Genomic DNA, 15,098 nt, shown 5'->3' on the forward strand with positions numbered 1-15,098 from the left:
TTTTCAGTCCTTTGAATTAGCAATTAAGCATTTTTGGAAAGGGAAATGGCATACTTTTGTATATTAGTATAAAAAGCATGCATAAGAAATTATTACTCATTTACTCATTTAATTTATTACTCATTATTACTCATTTTGGCAGGGGAAAGGTCTCCCTTGGGAAGTGGTGGACTCTCCTTCCTTGGGGGTTTCTAAGCAGAGATCGGACGGCCATCTGCCATGGATGCTTTAGCTGAAATTCCTGCATTGCTGGGGTTGGGCTAGATGACCCTGGGATCCCCTCCTATCTCTCCACTCCTGAATTCTAGGAGGATCTTCCTTGCCTCCTGCAAAGCCCTTTTCCCTGCAGGCTCTTCCTCTGGTTTCTGGCCAAGGGAGGGAGATGCTCAGAGTCCAGCCAAAAGCCTCCCCCCCAAAAGGATATCTGGGCATTGGTGAAGCCGGGGGGGGGCAGCTGGCCCCCAAAATGCATAAAAAATAATAAGAATCTGAGGTTCTGCCAAGGGAGAGAGGGCTGAGCTGGAGGGACTCGGCTTGTCAAGGGTTAAAGGGAAGTGAGCTGCCTTCCTAGAGAGGCCAGGAAGCAAGAGGGGGCCAGGTCCTCCAGAGCCAAGGCCCCTCCCTCCCCAGTCCTTCCCTGCTTGGGTGTCTCTCCTGCAAGGGCTGCCTCGCTGTCCCCTCCTGGGATCTGGTGAGTCTCCTCTCTCTCCCCCCAGAGGGTGCAGGGGGGAGAGGGGGGGGGGTCCCAGGGCTGCAGCAGGAGAGGGTGCCTGGGGGGGCAGATCTGCTCATGTGGGGGGGGGGGACCCCAAGTCAGGGAGGAGAGGGTCCTGCCAGGGAGGGGCCAGGTCTGCCACGCTCTCCTTCCTGCAGATCAGAGGATCCCTGACTCCCACGAAATCTCCCTTCTTTAAACAAAGGGGTCCCTGGGACTTTAACTCTGTGTGACATCGCTCAGCCTCATTGCACCACAGAGGAAACATGTGCAAATGGTTTTGCTAAGCTGGAGGAGGAGGTGGACACTAGCCCCCCCCCCACCCAAAAAAAAAAAAAACCACGGGGAGGAAGGAAGGAAGGAAAGGTGGGAGAGAAAGGCCAGGGATAAAGAGAGGGATCCCAGCCCAGAGTCTGGCTGCTGCATTGGGGACCAGTTTCCCAGTGTCTCCCAGGGCAGCTCCCCACGGAGGCCACTGCAGCAATCCCCTCGCACCCAGAGCATGGCATCCCAGGACCACATCCTCTCTGTCCCAAAGGGATTGTTGCTGGAAATGGGCGCTGCTCCTCACTGAGCCTCCAGGGACCTGGGCATCAATGGCTGTGTGTGTGTGTGTGTGTGTGTGTGTGTGTGTGTGTTAAGCTATCTAGCAGAATAATAATACTACTAATAATAAATTACACACCTAAATTCAAAGGAGATGCCTTTCGCCCTGCCCATACCTGGCCCTCAGAGCAAAGAAAAAGGGAGCCCACCCCAGGTGTCTGTCTGGAGAGCGGCAGAGAGTCCACGTGCAAGAAAAGGAGACAGAAGCAGGGAGTAGGGTGGGGGTGGGGGTGGGGAGCAACTCCTGAGGACCCCCACTAGAGAAAAGCATCCATTTATCACAAGATAAAAATGACTCCCTTGTCAGTCGGTTCTGACTTCTTGAATTGACTGGAAAGCAGCAAAAACCAGGTTGATTAATCTCACATAAATCCCTTCAGTTGCCTCCACATTCTGCATTGCTTGAAGGCTAGAGACTTATTTCTTCTCCTCCTCCTCCTCCTCCTCCTCCTCCTCCTCCTCTTTCCTTTCAAAAAGATAGCTCATGGTCTGAGATGCGGTGCAGTCCAGCCCTGGTTCCCAGCGAGACTCATCCATGCGTCCTCATTTCTTTTCCTCTCCTACAGTGCAGTGTAGGATTTCCTAGAGCTTTACACCTCGACAGACAGAACTTGACAGAAGACCAAAGGGTTCCTTCCAATCTCTTAGAGGCTTCCTGAGACCACAGATGGATGAGCGAGACTCAGCTGGCCCTGAAGCAGGAAGAGGCCATGCCAGCCAAACTGGGAGCACTGGGGGATTCTGGGAAAACCCAGTGCAGAAGATCCTGGGTGAGGAGGACACCCTCCGCTCAGAGGTGCAGAGCCAGCAGTTGAGGCAGTTCTGCTGCCAGGAGGCCAAAGGACCCCGAGAGGTTTGCAGCCGACTCTACCACCTTGACCATCAGTGGCTGAAGCCAGAAAGGCACACGAAAGCTGAGATGCTGGACCTGGTGATCTTGGAGCAGTTCCTGGCTGTCCTTCCCTGGGAGATGGAGAGCTGGGTGAGGGAATGCGGAGCAGAGACCAGTTCCCAGGCAGTGGCCCTGGCCGAAGGTTTCCTCCTGAGTCAGGCAGAGGAGAGAAAGCAGGTGAGAGAGACTTTCCTCTGGATACTCCCAAGGGGCTCCAAACAGGACAGAGAACATCCCATAATGGTCTGCTGATGGCCCATCCTTTTTCTGGGAAAACATCCATGGAATGAGATCTCACACCCTTCAAGTCTTTGTCATTCTTTTTCTAGTATTTCTCACCATTCTCTGTTTTGAATCCTTGTTTCTTTTTCAGGGAAAGGATCTCTTTGCAGAAATGGACCTGGATTCCTGTGAGGCAGAGAGGCCTCCGTTGGACACCAGAGAGAGGCCACTGGGTAAGGAGGAAGGTGGCTTTTCTCCGTTTGGTCTCGTTCTGTTGGTTTTCCAATTCATCTGAGGGTTCTTTTCACCTTGTTTTGGAGGGAGGGAGTTGGGAAGAAGGGTCCAGAGGAGGGGAGATGTATTTTTGCACAACAAACATAAAATGAGCACAAACCTCCAATGCTTTCAGCAGGAAAGGCTTTCTCAAAGGCCCATCTGTAGTTAGAGATGCCCTGTTTCACCTGTGAGAGATGCAGGCACTCCTGGTCTCCTTTTTACATTTTTTCTCTTGCAGGTGGCAGAAGGATGCCAGCAAGACCTCCTGATCCACCTTTTCATGGGGGCAGAAGGGAAGCAGCGGCTGTGGAACCAGATCAGGTCAGGGGAAGCTGCCTTGTGGGGACAGAGGCCGAGGGATGGAGCAATGTCATGGACTGGTTGGGCACAGAGGAGTGGTGGGAGGATGCAGCCGGGGAACCAGGAAGGGAAGATGGCTGAGAGCCCAAGAAGTGGAGGTAGAAGAAGGATGGGCGGTCAGAGGGAGAAAAGGGAGAAGCCTGGGAAGAGGAGGTGTCAGAAGCTGAAGGGGTAACAGGGCTTAGTGAGCTGGGAGAGTCTGTGTCAGAATGCAGTCCAGAATCAGAGGCAGAAGAGGAGTGGGAGAGGAAGGTCGAGAGGCAGAGGTGAGTCAGGATAAGTAAAAGCCACCAGTGGCTCCCTCTCCTTTTGCCAGAAGCCACCCTCCCTGCTTGTCTCTCAGAGCCAGGAGACCCCCTGCATTGCAGGAATCTCTGCTAGATCATCCAAGACAGATGCCCAACCAAAAGAGGCTTATTTTATTTCTAGATTGATAACTGAATGCAAAAATTGGTTTCTAAGCACTGGACAAATGAGAACAAATAGTGGCCTGGATTCACCTAACCAGCCCCATCGGCTGCAAAATGGGGCCTGCCTCCACTTCCTCCCCCTCCCCATTCCTCCATGAATCCCTTGAATTTGGCTCTAGGGCATTGGGAGGGAACTCCCCAGAACAGCCCAGCAATTGTATTAAAACAACACCACAATGTACAGGAAGGAAACAACAGAGCATTGGGGAGCAGATCATATTTCTGCTGTCTCAGAGGAGGACATTTCCCTTTTTCTTTTAGGGTCCAGTGTGCTTTGAAGATATTGCTGTTCGTTTCACGGATGAGGAGTGGGCGTTGCTGGATCCTGACCAGAGAGCTCTGCATAAGGACGTCATGGAGGAGAATCGTGGGATCGTGGCCTCTCTTGGTAAGGCTCCCTGTGGGAACGTTATAGCTGCCTGGAAATTCAAAACATACCTCTATGGGACCAACCTCATATATTTTCACGGAGCTCAACCGTGGCCCCTATATCACCTGGGAACCTAACACCTCCACAATAAACAGTAAATTACAGTTTTTTTCTTTGAACAATCTTCCTCAAATTATTCCTTTTTCTACCATGATTGTGTTAGGATATTGATGTTCCGTTCCACCTAAACAGATGTGTGGAGCTATTGTATGTCACATGTCTGTTTACATTCCAGCACAGCTTGCTGGGAACTTCCGTTTGTGTATAGCTTTTGCCTCATGCTTCCTGCTCTTAGACATGAAGGAGAGCAGACATGTTTTTCTTTGTCTTGATCTATGCTGAATAAACAGCTTGTAAATGTGCTTTACATATGCCTCTGTCCACCCTTCTGTTGCAAAGAGTTAATTACTCTGCTGATTAGAGGGTGCTCCAGCTTCTGAAAAGTTCTGAAGCTGCGGGTCGCTGTTTGATGCTGTTCCGAGGACCGGAGTTTGCCCGGTTACCGGCCGGTGTGCTGGAGCCAGCTGGGGGCCTGCCTAATGCCCCCGTTTCCCTTGGACGCATCCCAAGAGATTGGGTTGGTCTGAACTTCAGAGGCCATCTTAATGTTAGTTTTTATTGTTCAGCTCTGGCCCTTGAGCTGATACGGCTCATCTTGCCTTGAGCCCAGCAGAGTAAAATCCCAGAGTCCGCAAACGAAAGGATGAAGCAGGTATGGTGCTACATTGTGAAAAGCTTTATTCCTAAACTATGCTGAGAGCATACAAATATACATCTTGTCTCTGTGAGAAGCAGAGAGCAACTCTCAACGAAACAACAGAACAAAGAAACAGGAAACCAGTGAACATCACATCCAGTCTCCCTTTCCCGTGGGAACCCAACAGTAACTTGACTGTGGAATGGAAACATAGTCCCATGACTCGCAGCTGCTGCTCAGTGAGGGAAACAGAAACTAACACTTAAATGTCAGCTTCAGAATTGTTAGGAAAGCTGAGTAGCTTCAGGTTTTTGTTATTGCTCCTGTCAGTCTTGGGTTGACCATAGAGACGACTGGCAGTGAAGCCCAGGTGCTGTCAGCCAGAGAAGAAGCAGGCCTAGGGAGAGGAGAGTTAGCAGCGGAAGGCAGAGAGGAGGGGGAGAGGAACTGTCATCTGAGCTCTGAACAAAGGGGAGAAGAAAAAGGGAGACAGAGTGACAGACAGCTGTGTGAGAGCTACAGGAGTGAGTCAGACCCTGGAATGCAGGAAGCAATCTCTGCCAAATTTAAAGATACTGGAAGAGAAGGTGGGGGCTTCAGTGCTGGGGAAGGGGGAGGAGCTCAGTCTGGGCAACTCCATCTTGTGGGGAGGACGATGAGCAGAGGAGCTCCGTCCAAGTTTGTTGTTTTAGCAATAAATCTGAAATTATTAACATCCAGAGTCCTCTCATGATTGTGGGAGAGACCAAGGACTGACATTGAAGATGGAGGGGATGCCATGACTGGGCCAAACAAAATCCATCCCAGAGAAGAGCTAGGCTTATGGAATCTAAGGTAGTAGTAGCAGTGATGATGATGATGATGACGACGACACAATGGTACCTCGGTTTACAAACTTAATCTTTTCTGGAACAGGACTGTTCTTAAATCAAGGTACCACTGTAGTAATAATAATAATTTTTATTTCTACCCTGCCCTTCTGGCTGGGTTGCCCCAGCTACTCTGGGCGGCTTCCAACACATATATAATCATGAAACATAAATAACACTAATCTGATTCCATATAAAAAGAACATTAACTTTAAAATGAACAACTTCTACTGGTGGCCAAAATTGTGGAAACCTTTTGTGAAAAGTGTATTTCTGAGGTTTGATGGCTCATAACGCCACTTTTGTGTGGAGTAATACCATAAAATTATATAGCAACGGAAAGATAATTTAATGAAGAAAGTAATGCAATGACTTTTATGAAGGAGTATTTATTGGAACAGCAGTCATAAAGTGAAAACGTGAAACCTTTGGTAACCATTGGTAACCTTTAGCTTTAATTACGGCCTTACAACGCTTCCCATGAAGTTTTTAGTTCTGCAGCTGTAATAATGTGAAACCAAGTCTGAATTATTGCCTCTGTTAATTGGGCTTTATTGCTGGGTTGCCTTTGATTAACAAGTTTCTTTAGTCGGCCCCATAGATTTCCGATTGGGTTAAAGTTTGAGCTATTCCCAGGACATTCCGGCAGTGAAATATCATTATCCTGAATGCACCTTTTGCACACAGCAGCAACATGACATAGAGCTGTTGAAAATATATAAATGCTCCGGTATCTGGGAAAAGATCACCTGCGGAACACTTCAGTTTGGGCTCACGTATTTCGTTTATGCATTTTTCCACATTTATATTCCCATTAATGACGCAAATTCTGCCCACACCTTTTGCTGCCATACAACCCCAGATCATCACACTGTCTGGGTGTTTCACAGTCGGTGTAATGCAAGTAGGATGTAAATCTTATCTGATTCTTCTCGGGTATTTCATGCCATCACTACCAAGCAAGGAGATTTGGGTCTCATCGCTCCAAATAACACCGCCCCATTGTTCCACTGTCCAGTTAACATGGGTTTCACCTTTTCAACCTTTGCAGGAGAGATAACAATGGCTTCTACTTAGAATTCTAACATTTAGACCAGTCCTTGCAACTCAACTTCCCATTACATTGCGCCATGTCATCTTGTATACACCCAGATGATTTTCTTCTGTCATGTACGCACAGTCTCTCCACTTGTCCATCGTCACTTTTGTAGTGACTGAGTCTCCTTATACCTCTTCAAAAATATAGAAAGGCCAACTTTGGTTAAATTTCCCCCAATCTCTCTTCTAATTTCTTCATAACTGTAGCCTTGTTCACTTAATAGTACAACCTTACATCACTTTCTGGGGACCACTCAACTCCTTGTGCTATTTCTATAATTTTATTATGTTTTACACCCTCACTAAATGAAAGAACACAAAAAACCAACCAACTTGATAGCAATCACATAACACACTGACAAAAGTCAACCAAAGCAAGTTCCGCTTCCTTTTTCTGGTTATTTGGCTATAACGTTTGATTAAATACAGTTAATTGAACAAACTTTGTTGGATTGCATTCTTGATCAAATTATCTTTCCATTGATATATAATTTTATGACATTACTCCAAATGAAGTGGTGTTATAAGCCATCAAACCTCTTAAATAAACTTTTTTCCAAAAATCGTCCACAATTTTCACCCCTACTTTATATAAACAAAGCAACATTCAACAACTCATCCGAATCTCATATTAAACAACACAGGTAATGAACACACACGCAACTCCCTTCAGTTCTTCTCCATTTGTTCCTGAGGCTCTAATCCCTTTTTGTCTCCAATGCAGATTGTGATGAATTGGAAATCGAGACCAAAGGTGACCACGAAAAAATCCCCAGAGAGGAGAAGCCACTAAAAAATTTGGAGTGTGGAGAAAGCTGCAGTCAGAGCTCCAATTCCACTTCCCATCAACAAAATCTCATTGGAAAGATACTCTATCAGTGCATGGAATGTGGAAAGAGCTTCACTCATAGCTCCTCTCTCACTTCCCATCAAAGAATTCACACAGGGGAGAAACCCTATCAGTGTGTGGAATGTGGAAAGAGATTCAGTCAGAGCTCCGATCTCGCTTCCCATCAAAGAATCCATACAGGGGAGAAACCCTATCAGTGTGTGGAATGTGGAAAGAGCTTCACTGATAGCTCCTCTCTCACTTCCCATCACAGAATTCATACAGGGGAGGAACCCTATCAGTGTGTGGAATGTGGAAAGAGCTTCACTGATAGCCCCTCTCTCACTTCCCATCAAAGAACTCATACAGGGGAGAAAGCATATCAGTGTGTGGAATGTGGAAAGAGCTTCAGGAGGAACTCCCATCTCACTTCCCATCAAAGAATTCATACAGGGGAGAAACCCTATCAGTGTATGGAATGTGGAAAGAGCTTCACTCACAGCTACTCTCTCACTTCCCATCAAAGAATTCATACAGGGGAGAAACCCTATCAGTGTGTGGAATGTGGAAAGAGTTTCTGTCACAGTTCCTCTCTCACTTCCCATCAAAGAATTCATACAGGGGAGAAACCCTATCAGTGTGCGGAATGTGGAAAAAGCTTCAGTCAGAGCTCCCATCTCACTTCCCATCAAATAATTCATACAGGGGAGAAACCCTATCCGTGCGTAGAATGTGGAAAAAGCTTCAGTCAGAGCTCCCATCTCACTTCCCATCACAGAATTCATACAGGGGAGAAACCCTATCAGTGTGTGGAATGTGGAAAGAGCTTCACTGATAGCTCCTCTCTCACTTCCCATCAAAGAACTCATACAGGGGAGAAAGCATATCAGTGTGTGGAATGTGGAAAGAGCTTCATTCACAGCCACAGTCTCACTTTCCATCAAAGAATTCATACAGGGGAGAAACCGTATCAGTGCATGGAATGTGGAAAGAGCTTCACTGATGGCTCCTCTCTCACTTCCCATCACAGAATTCATACAGGGGAGAAAGCATATCAGTGTGTGGAATGTGGAAAGAGCTTCATTCACAGCCACAGTCTCACTTCCCATCAAAGAATTCATACAGGGGAGAAACCCTATCAGTGTGTGGAATGTGGAAAAACCTTCAGGAAGAGCTGCACTCTCACTTCCCATCAAAGAATTCATACAGGGGAGAAACCGCATCAGTGTGTGGGATGTGGAAAGAGCTTCAGTCAGAGTGCCCATCTCACTTCCCATCAAAGAATTCATACAGGGGAGAAACCCTATCAGTGTGTGGAATGTGGAAAGAGCTTCAGGAGGAACTCCCATCTCACTTCCCATCAAAGAATTCATACAGGGGAGAAACCCTATCAGTGTGTGGAATGTGGAAAGAGCTTCAGTCAGAGCTCCCATCTCACTTCCCATCAAAGAATTCATACAGGGGAGAAACCCTATCAGTGTGTGGAATGTGGAAAGAGCTTCACTCACAGCCACAATCTCACTTCCCATCAAAGAATTCATACAGGGGAGAAACCCTATCAGTGTGTGGAATGTGGAAAGAGCTTCAGGAATAGCTCCAAACTCACTTCCCATCAAAGAATTCATACAGGGGAGAAACCCTATCAGTGTGTGGAATGTGGAAAGAGCTTCACTCACAGCCACAATCTCACTTCCCATCAAAGAATTCATACAGGGGAGAAACCCTATCAGTGTGTGGAATGTGGAAAGAGCTTCAGGAATAGCTCCAAACTCACTTCCCATCAAATAATTCATACAGGGGAGAAACCTTATTAGTGTGTGGAATGTGGAAAGAGCTTCACTGTTAACTCTAAACTCACTTCCCATCAAAGAATCCGTACAAAGGTCGGAAAAACCAGTATACAGCTTTAGGAGCCAGGCAAATCCGAACCTTTTTAACCAGGCCTTTTTCTTATTGACATCTAATGCTATTTTAACATATGTTTTGTGTTTTTATGTTGTGTTTTTATGTTCTAAGCATCCTGAGACGTGTGGGTGTAGAGAATACAGCCACTCTTAAATTCCTAGGGGTCTTTGCCCCCCCATAAAATATTTGAGGCCACGCCCTAGGTTTTCTTTGTGTTTTTTTCAAATACAACCTTTTATTCTTCCGCTACTTGCCATACAATTTCGCTATCAATTTGCCGTTTTAAGAAATTTTAAAAACCACACAAAGGTCATGAGAAAAACAAAATACAAGAAAATACAAATGTGGACAGGTCCCATATTTGCGGGCCAAACGCAAAAGTTGCTTCAAAGGAGGCTTTCCCAAACTTGGGTCCCCTGCAGCTCCCGGGACTATAGTTTCCATCATCCCTCCCCATTGGTCCTGCTAGCTAGGGATGATGGGAGTTGTAGTCCAAAAACAGCTTTCTGCTCCACCTAGAGTACCCACAGAATTTTGGCTTCTACTGGCAACACACATAGGAGAACAAATGAAAGACAAACTTGGAAAGGGCCATACCAAATGGACATCCGGTGTGAAGAGGTCACTATCCCCACTGCTGAACAATGCCACAGGTAGAGGAGATGGAATGCTAGAAGTGTTCTCCGGGGCAAGGGGAGCTGCTGGGAAATTGAGCTACGGGCTCAAAATATTACTTTTTTAAAAAGTCGCTGCCATTATAGACCTTGCCATTCAAATGGTGTGCATGCATCATGTGATTGATAGTGCAAGGCGGACCTTACCTGGCCCCCCACCAATATTTTATTCAAGTCGGCACCACTGGGTCGGGTGGTTTACAAATTAAATAAATACATAATCGCCTCCCTTTGCACATGTTCCAGCTTGTCTATATCCTCATTTATCCTTTTTAAAATTTATTTGCCCTTCATCTGAAGATTTTACAATATAAACATACAGGATGAAAGCATGGCTTTCTCAAAAACAAGCCAAGCCAGAGAAATCTCTCCTTTTCTTTTCTTTTTTTGGATGGAGTTATAAACTTTGTTGATCAGTGGACTGCTGTGGAAATTGTGTATTTTGTTTTGTTTTTTAAAGAAATATTTATTAAAGTTTTACAAAAAACATAAGTTTACAGAATAAGGTTTTACAAAAAACATAAGTCTACAAAATAGAGAAAATTAAAACAAAATTAACAAACTAGAAAACACACATAGGAAAGAGGAAAAGAAAAAAAAGAGATACAAAATGCAAGGAAAAAACTAATAGCTAAAAAGAGAAAATTTAAAAATAAATCCATTTTTCAATATCTTTAAGCTCATTTCCTTATTTCCTTGACCTCCTCACACCTCCCCTTTTTGTATTCCCATTTAAAAAATCATTTCAGCAAATCCTTACCCTCTTTCATTTATCTTTACTCTGTATCTTAACCTATTATAACTATGCATTTTCTGTTCAATTTCTGTTAATTGGTTCTCATGGGAAACTTACAGATTCTGGCTTCACACAATTAACTCAAGGCAGTGTCAATTTACTCTTGGCAGAAAGCCAAGGTCAGCTTGACCTAGAAACTACTTACTCTGATTGGTTAACGACCAGCACTCAACTCTGTTATCTAGGAATGCTAGCACAGTTTGGGTTAGGTGTGTTAGGAGTTAGGAGTAGGAGTGCTGTGTATGGTTAAGAGAGAGAGAGAGAGAAAGAAAGGATTTATTTTGCTTTGTTTTGTATGCAGAAACTCTGCTGGTTTTATTTTTCCTTTTAATAAATCCTGTAAATAGTTATTCTGAGTCTAGCTGACTAGTCGTTTCCACCTCAACTAGCTTCTTCGCTGTGCAAGAAAACTCTGCTACGTTTGGGCTAAAGCCATTAGAGCTATGCCTGACACTTCAAAGTTCCATGAGGTTATGGGTATTGTGCTGCCAGCCTGAGTTGTGGTGGTGTCAGCATCAACGGCGTTGGTTCCAGTAGTTCCAGAAGTTGTTGTTCCTGTTGGTGCAGCAGATGGACACTGGCTGGTTCCTGACTGTTGTGAGCTGGTGATGCAGCGGACACAAGGACAACAGCTGCAGCGTGTGAGTGCTGGGTGCTGTGGTTCCTGTTTTCTCTCTCGGTGGTCGTGAGTAGCTGGTTCCGGGTTCCAGGGACATCGCTCTCAAGATGGCCTCACAACCAGTTCAGATGGCTTTTGAGCGTCTGAATGACTCCAATTACTTGCTGTGGTCAGAACGCATGCAGGCAGTGCTGCAGAGGGATCGTCTCTGGCAAGTGGTGAGTAAGTTTCCTGCGAAGCCTGATGATGAAGACCTCGATAAAGACCAAAGAGCAAGGGCCACAATTGTCTTGGGGCTGGAAGATTCCCAGTTGCCGTATGTGAGGGGAATCAAGACAGCTACAGGTGTGTGGCAAGCACTTAAAGAACTCCATGTGCGTGAGACAGCGGTTTCCAAGCTGTTCATTCGCAAGGCATTGTACAAGGCAATGTTACAGCCTGGGGTTACAATGCAGGAACACCTACACAGTTTACAGTTAAAGTTTGCTGCGCTACAGGAAAGAGACTGTGCGTTAGACCAGCAGGAGAAGGTGGCTATTATTTTGAGTTCTCTCCCGGAAAGCTGGGATAATTTAGTTTTGTCTCTAGAAGGCATACAGGAGCGTGATTTATCAATCAGTTACGTTACTGGGCGTTTGATTGAAGAGTGGCAGAAGAGGCAAGAAAGGTCGTTGGCTGCAGAGGCTTCTACAGGCGGGCGGTTTGGAAGGAGTTCTCATGCCGTGCCAGGGGTGAAGCAAGAGCAGCGTGCCGGTGAGGAGTCAGCGTTTGCTGTTAGGCGTTGTTTCCGATGTGGGTCTTCAGCGCATCTAAAACGACAATGTCCAGAGTTGGTCAAGTCTCAGTGGCCGGTGCAGGAGCAGAAACGAGATCAGCAGCAGCAGCAGCAGCAGTGTAAAAAGAAATTCTTCAAACGAAAACAGTCGGCTCAGCTGGTGACCGCCAAGGTCAAGATTGCTGATGAGAAGCAAGCGGTCTGGGTGGTCGATTCAGGAGCATCTCAGCACATCGTAAATTCAGATGAATTGTTTGTTTCCAAGAACTCAGCACAGCGCAGCCAGGTGGCTCTAGCAGACGGAAGTACTTCCGAAGTGATTTCGGGGGGTGCAGTTTTTGTTCCTTGTCTTCGTGAATGCCTGCAAAATGTACTTTGTGTGCCTTCATTAAGGAGCAATCTGATGTCTGTAGATTGTTTGCTAAAAGCTGGGTTTAAAGTGCATTTTGAAGGAGACAGTTGCATTATTAAGAAGGCTGGTGAGATTTTAGGCACTGCTAAGTCAGAGGGAGGCTTGTTTTGGCTTAAAGCAGGATCTCAAGTTGCAGCAGTAGTCAGTAAATCTCAGCCTGCAGTGAATAACAAAGCTATACATGACAACTGTGTGCACTTATTGCATAGGAAAATGGGGCATGCTGGCTGGAAAAGTATACTAAAAATGTCTGAATTGGCTGATGGGGGTGATTTAAAGAGTTGTAACAAGTACCTTGATTGTAATATTTGTAAAAAGGTTAAAACCCACAGAGTCTCTTACCCCAGGAGTGACAGAGTTAGTGAGTCACCGCTACAGCTGGTTCACATGGACGTAATTGGTCCATTTGCTGTAAGCAGGGGTGGATCGCGTTTTTCATTAACAATTGTGGATGACGCCACGCGTTACTCTTGGGTTTTTCCCATGAAGAATAAGGGTGACGTGTTCACTAAGTTTAAAGGCTGGGTGGCATCTGTGGAAAGATTTCTGTCCACTAAACTCAGAAGGATTCAGACGGATAGAGGTGGCGAATTTATGTCAAATGCTTTTAGAGATTGGTTACAAAAGCGTGGCATTGGGCATAGAAAAATGAACGCTTTTCCCCCAGAGGAGAATGGTGTTGCAGAGCGAAAAAACAGATCTTTACAAGACATGATGTTTGCCATGCTTGATGATGCTGATTTGCCCATGTCTTATTGGGGGGAGAGCATGCTCACCGCGTGTTTATGGAGCCCAATGGCGTCCGGCACACTTCTCTGCGCGGCTCTGGTCTTCCCCCAGGGACCTTTGACTCAGCAGCAGGTAAACACAGCGGAACAGAAGCAGGAACGTTCTGTCGTGTGGTAATAATTCAGGCTGAAACGCAGCAGTCTCCTTATCTTTAAAGTCTTTATTCCTTAGCAAAACACAATAGCTATAAATTTCCCGGCGACAGAGTGCACATCTTGCTGCTCTCTCCACGGAGCAAACACACACACACAGAACACAGGAAACCACTCCCCTCAGTGTTCTAAAACCCCGCCTCAAAATGTGAGGCGTCACTCAGAACTCTTAACCCTGTGAGTTCTGAGCCTCTCTCCATACCCCCTCTCGAATCATATTTTGAGAGGACTTCTGAGTGTTCAACACCTTTCCCATTGCCTTCCGCCCCTTCCTGGCATCGTTGTTAGGCACCTGTTGAACCACACAAACCTTAGGTTCGCACTGTGCGAAACCAACCCACGCATTTGTGACCTGAAACCTCTCAGGTGGAATTCCCTTTGTAGCCCGAGATGACCGCCTGGGCACAAACTGGGGTGCTCCTTTTGACCCACTGGGGCCAGCGTGTGCGTCTTCCTCATCAGAAGACTCCCCCTCTGACTTGACACGTCTGTGAGCTTTCTCCATTATGCGCACAGGAGATGAGGGCTCACTCTTGGACACTCCTTTAACAACCTGTGGAGCCGCCCTACTCTGTTCAGGGACCCGGTCTCCACCAGCAGGTTCAGGCTCTGGCTCTCCTTCCTCCTCAGAGTCAGACAGACAATCTGAGTGAACGTCAGAGCTCGCTTTGCGCCTTGCCCAACCATCCTGCTCAAAGAACTCAGCCTGTTTACTGACCAGAAGCTTGGTCTGATCACCTTCTGGGTATGCGAATCTCCACCCTTTTGTCGCAGGCTCATATCCACAGAAGATCATTTCCTGGTACCTTGGGCCACCCTCCTGCTGCAGAAACTTTGGTACAGGCACCATGGCTCTGCTACCAAAAGTGCGAAAGAAATGCACAAGCGGCTTCTGCCGATGAAGCAGGAAATACGGGGTGTCACCTACCACTGCATTGTAGCACCTGTTCATTGTGAAATTGGCTGTCTTTACCGCCTCCCCCCAAAAACTTTGAGGCAAACCAGAGTCATCCAGTAGAATCTCGGATGCTCGAACCAGAGCTTTACTCCTAAGCTCTGCCACGCCACTGTCCTGAGGAGAAGTCACCTTGTGACGTATCCCCCTCTGGCGAAAGAAACCCTTTAGAGCAGACCCTGTGACCTCTGAACCACGGTCACACTTGAACCCCTGCACCTTGGTGGAGAACTTTAGTTCCACCTCTGCAACCCAATCTTTGATCAGTTGTGTTGCCTCCTCCTTAGTTTTCAGCGTGAAAGCCCATGTGTTCCGCGTATAATCATCTGTCAGCACCACCAGCCATTTGGCCTTGCCCAGACTTGGCTGTGGCATATCAAAAAGGTCTGCATGCACAAGCTCAAAAGGCTTTGTGGTTACTCTCTCCACCCTGGGATGATTAAATCCCTTGTTCCTTGCTTTTCTGCAAGCTCTGCAATTCAAAGGTTGACCACATTCTTTTACCCGGCACCCTTTGGTGCATTCTGATAACATCTGAATGTCCTCACAGGATCCAT

The 15,098-nt window shown here is 46.5% G+C and overlaps 2 protein-coding genes across 3 annotated transcripts in view; both read left to right on the plus strand.

Moving 5' to 3' along the window:
* The first annotated feature begins 580 nt into the window (after positions 1-580).
* On the plus strand, positions 581-2,799 carry LOC128412154 (zinc finger and SCAN domain-containing protein 31-like). Its single transcript, XM_053385018.1, has 3 exons — positions 581-691; positions 1,898-2,390; positions 2,587-2,799. Exons 2-3 carry the CDS (start codon positions 1,989-1,991, stop codon positions 2,728-2,730), a joined length of 546 nt encoding a protein of 181 aa, XP_053240993.1. The 5' UTR covers positions 581-691; positions 1,898-1,988; the 3' UTR covers positions 2,731-2,799.
* A 155-nt stretch (positions 2,800-2,954) lies between these two features.
* The window catches only part of LOC128412028 (zinc finger protein 850-like), a 45,307-nt gene continuing 33,163 nt past the window's right edge, over positions 2,955-15,098 (plus strand). Inside the window, exons 1-3 of one of the 2 annotated variants that reach the window (XM_053384815.1) lie at positions 2,955-3,032; positions 3,803-3,929; positions 7,360-10,464. In XM_053384815.1, the coding sequence (XP_053240790.1) occupies positions 2,961-3,032; positions 3,803-3,929; positions 7,360-9,278 (2,118 nt within the window). In that variant the 5' untranslated portion in view covers positions 2,955-2,960 and the 3' untranslated portion in view covers positions 9,279-10,464. Of the gene's footprint in view, positions 3,033-3,802; positions 3,930-7,359; positions 10,465-15,098 lie in introns of those variants that run through there. The other variant, XM_053384814.1, reaches the window with a different exon arrangement.

Source organism: Podarcis raffonei, chromosome 4 (genome assembly GCF_027172205.1).
Source record: "Podarcis raffonei isolate rPodRaf1 chromosome 4, rPodRaf1.pri, whole genome shotgun sequence".
Classification (NCBI taxonomy): domain Eukaryota; kingdom Metazoa; phylum Chordata; class Lepidosauria; order Squamata; family Lacertidae; genus Podarcis; species Podarcis raffonei.

What these genes read in the sequence shown, in the direction of transcription:
- LOC128412154 (XM_053385018.1), top strand. Translation starts at nt 1,989, where the DNA reads ATGGATGAGCGAGACTCAGCTGGCCCTGAAGCAGGAAGAGGCCATGCC. An exon ending in AGGCAGAGGAGAGAAAGCAG is followed by an intron (nt 2,391 to 2,586) that starts GTGAGAGAGACT and finishes TTTCTTTTTCAG; the next exon opens with GGAAAGGATCTCTTTGCAGA.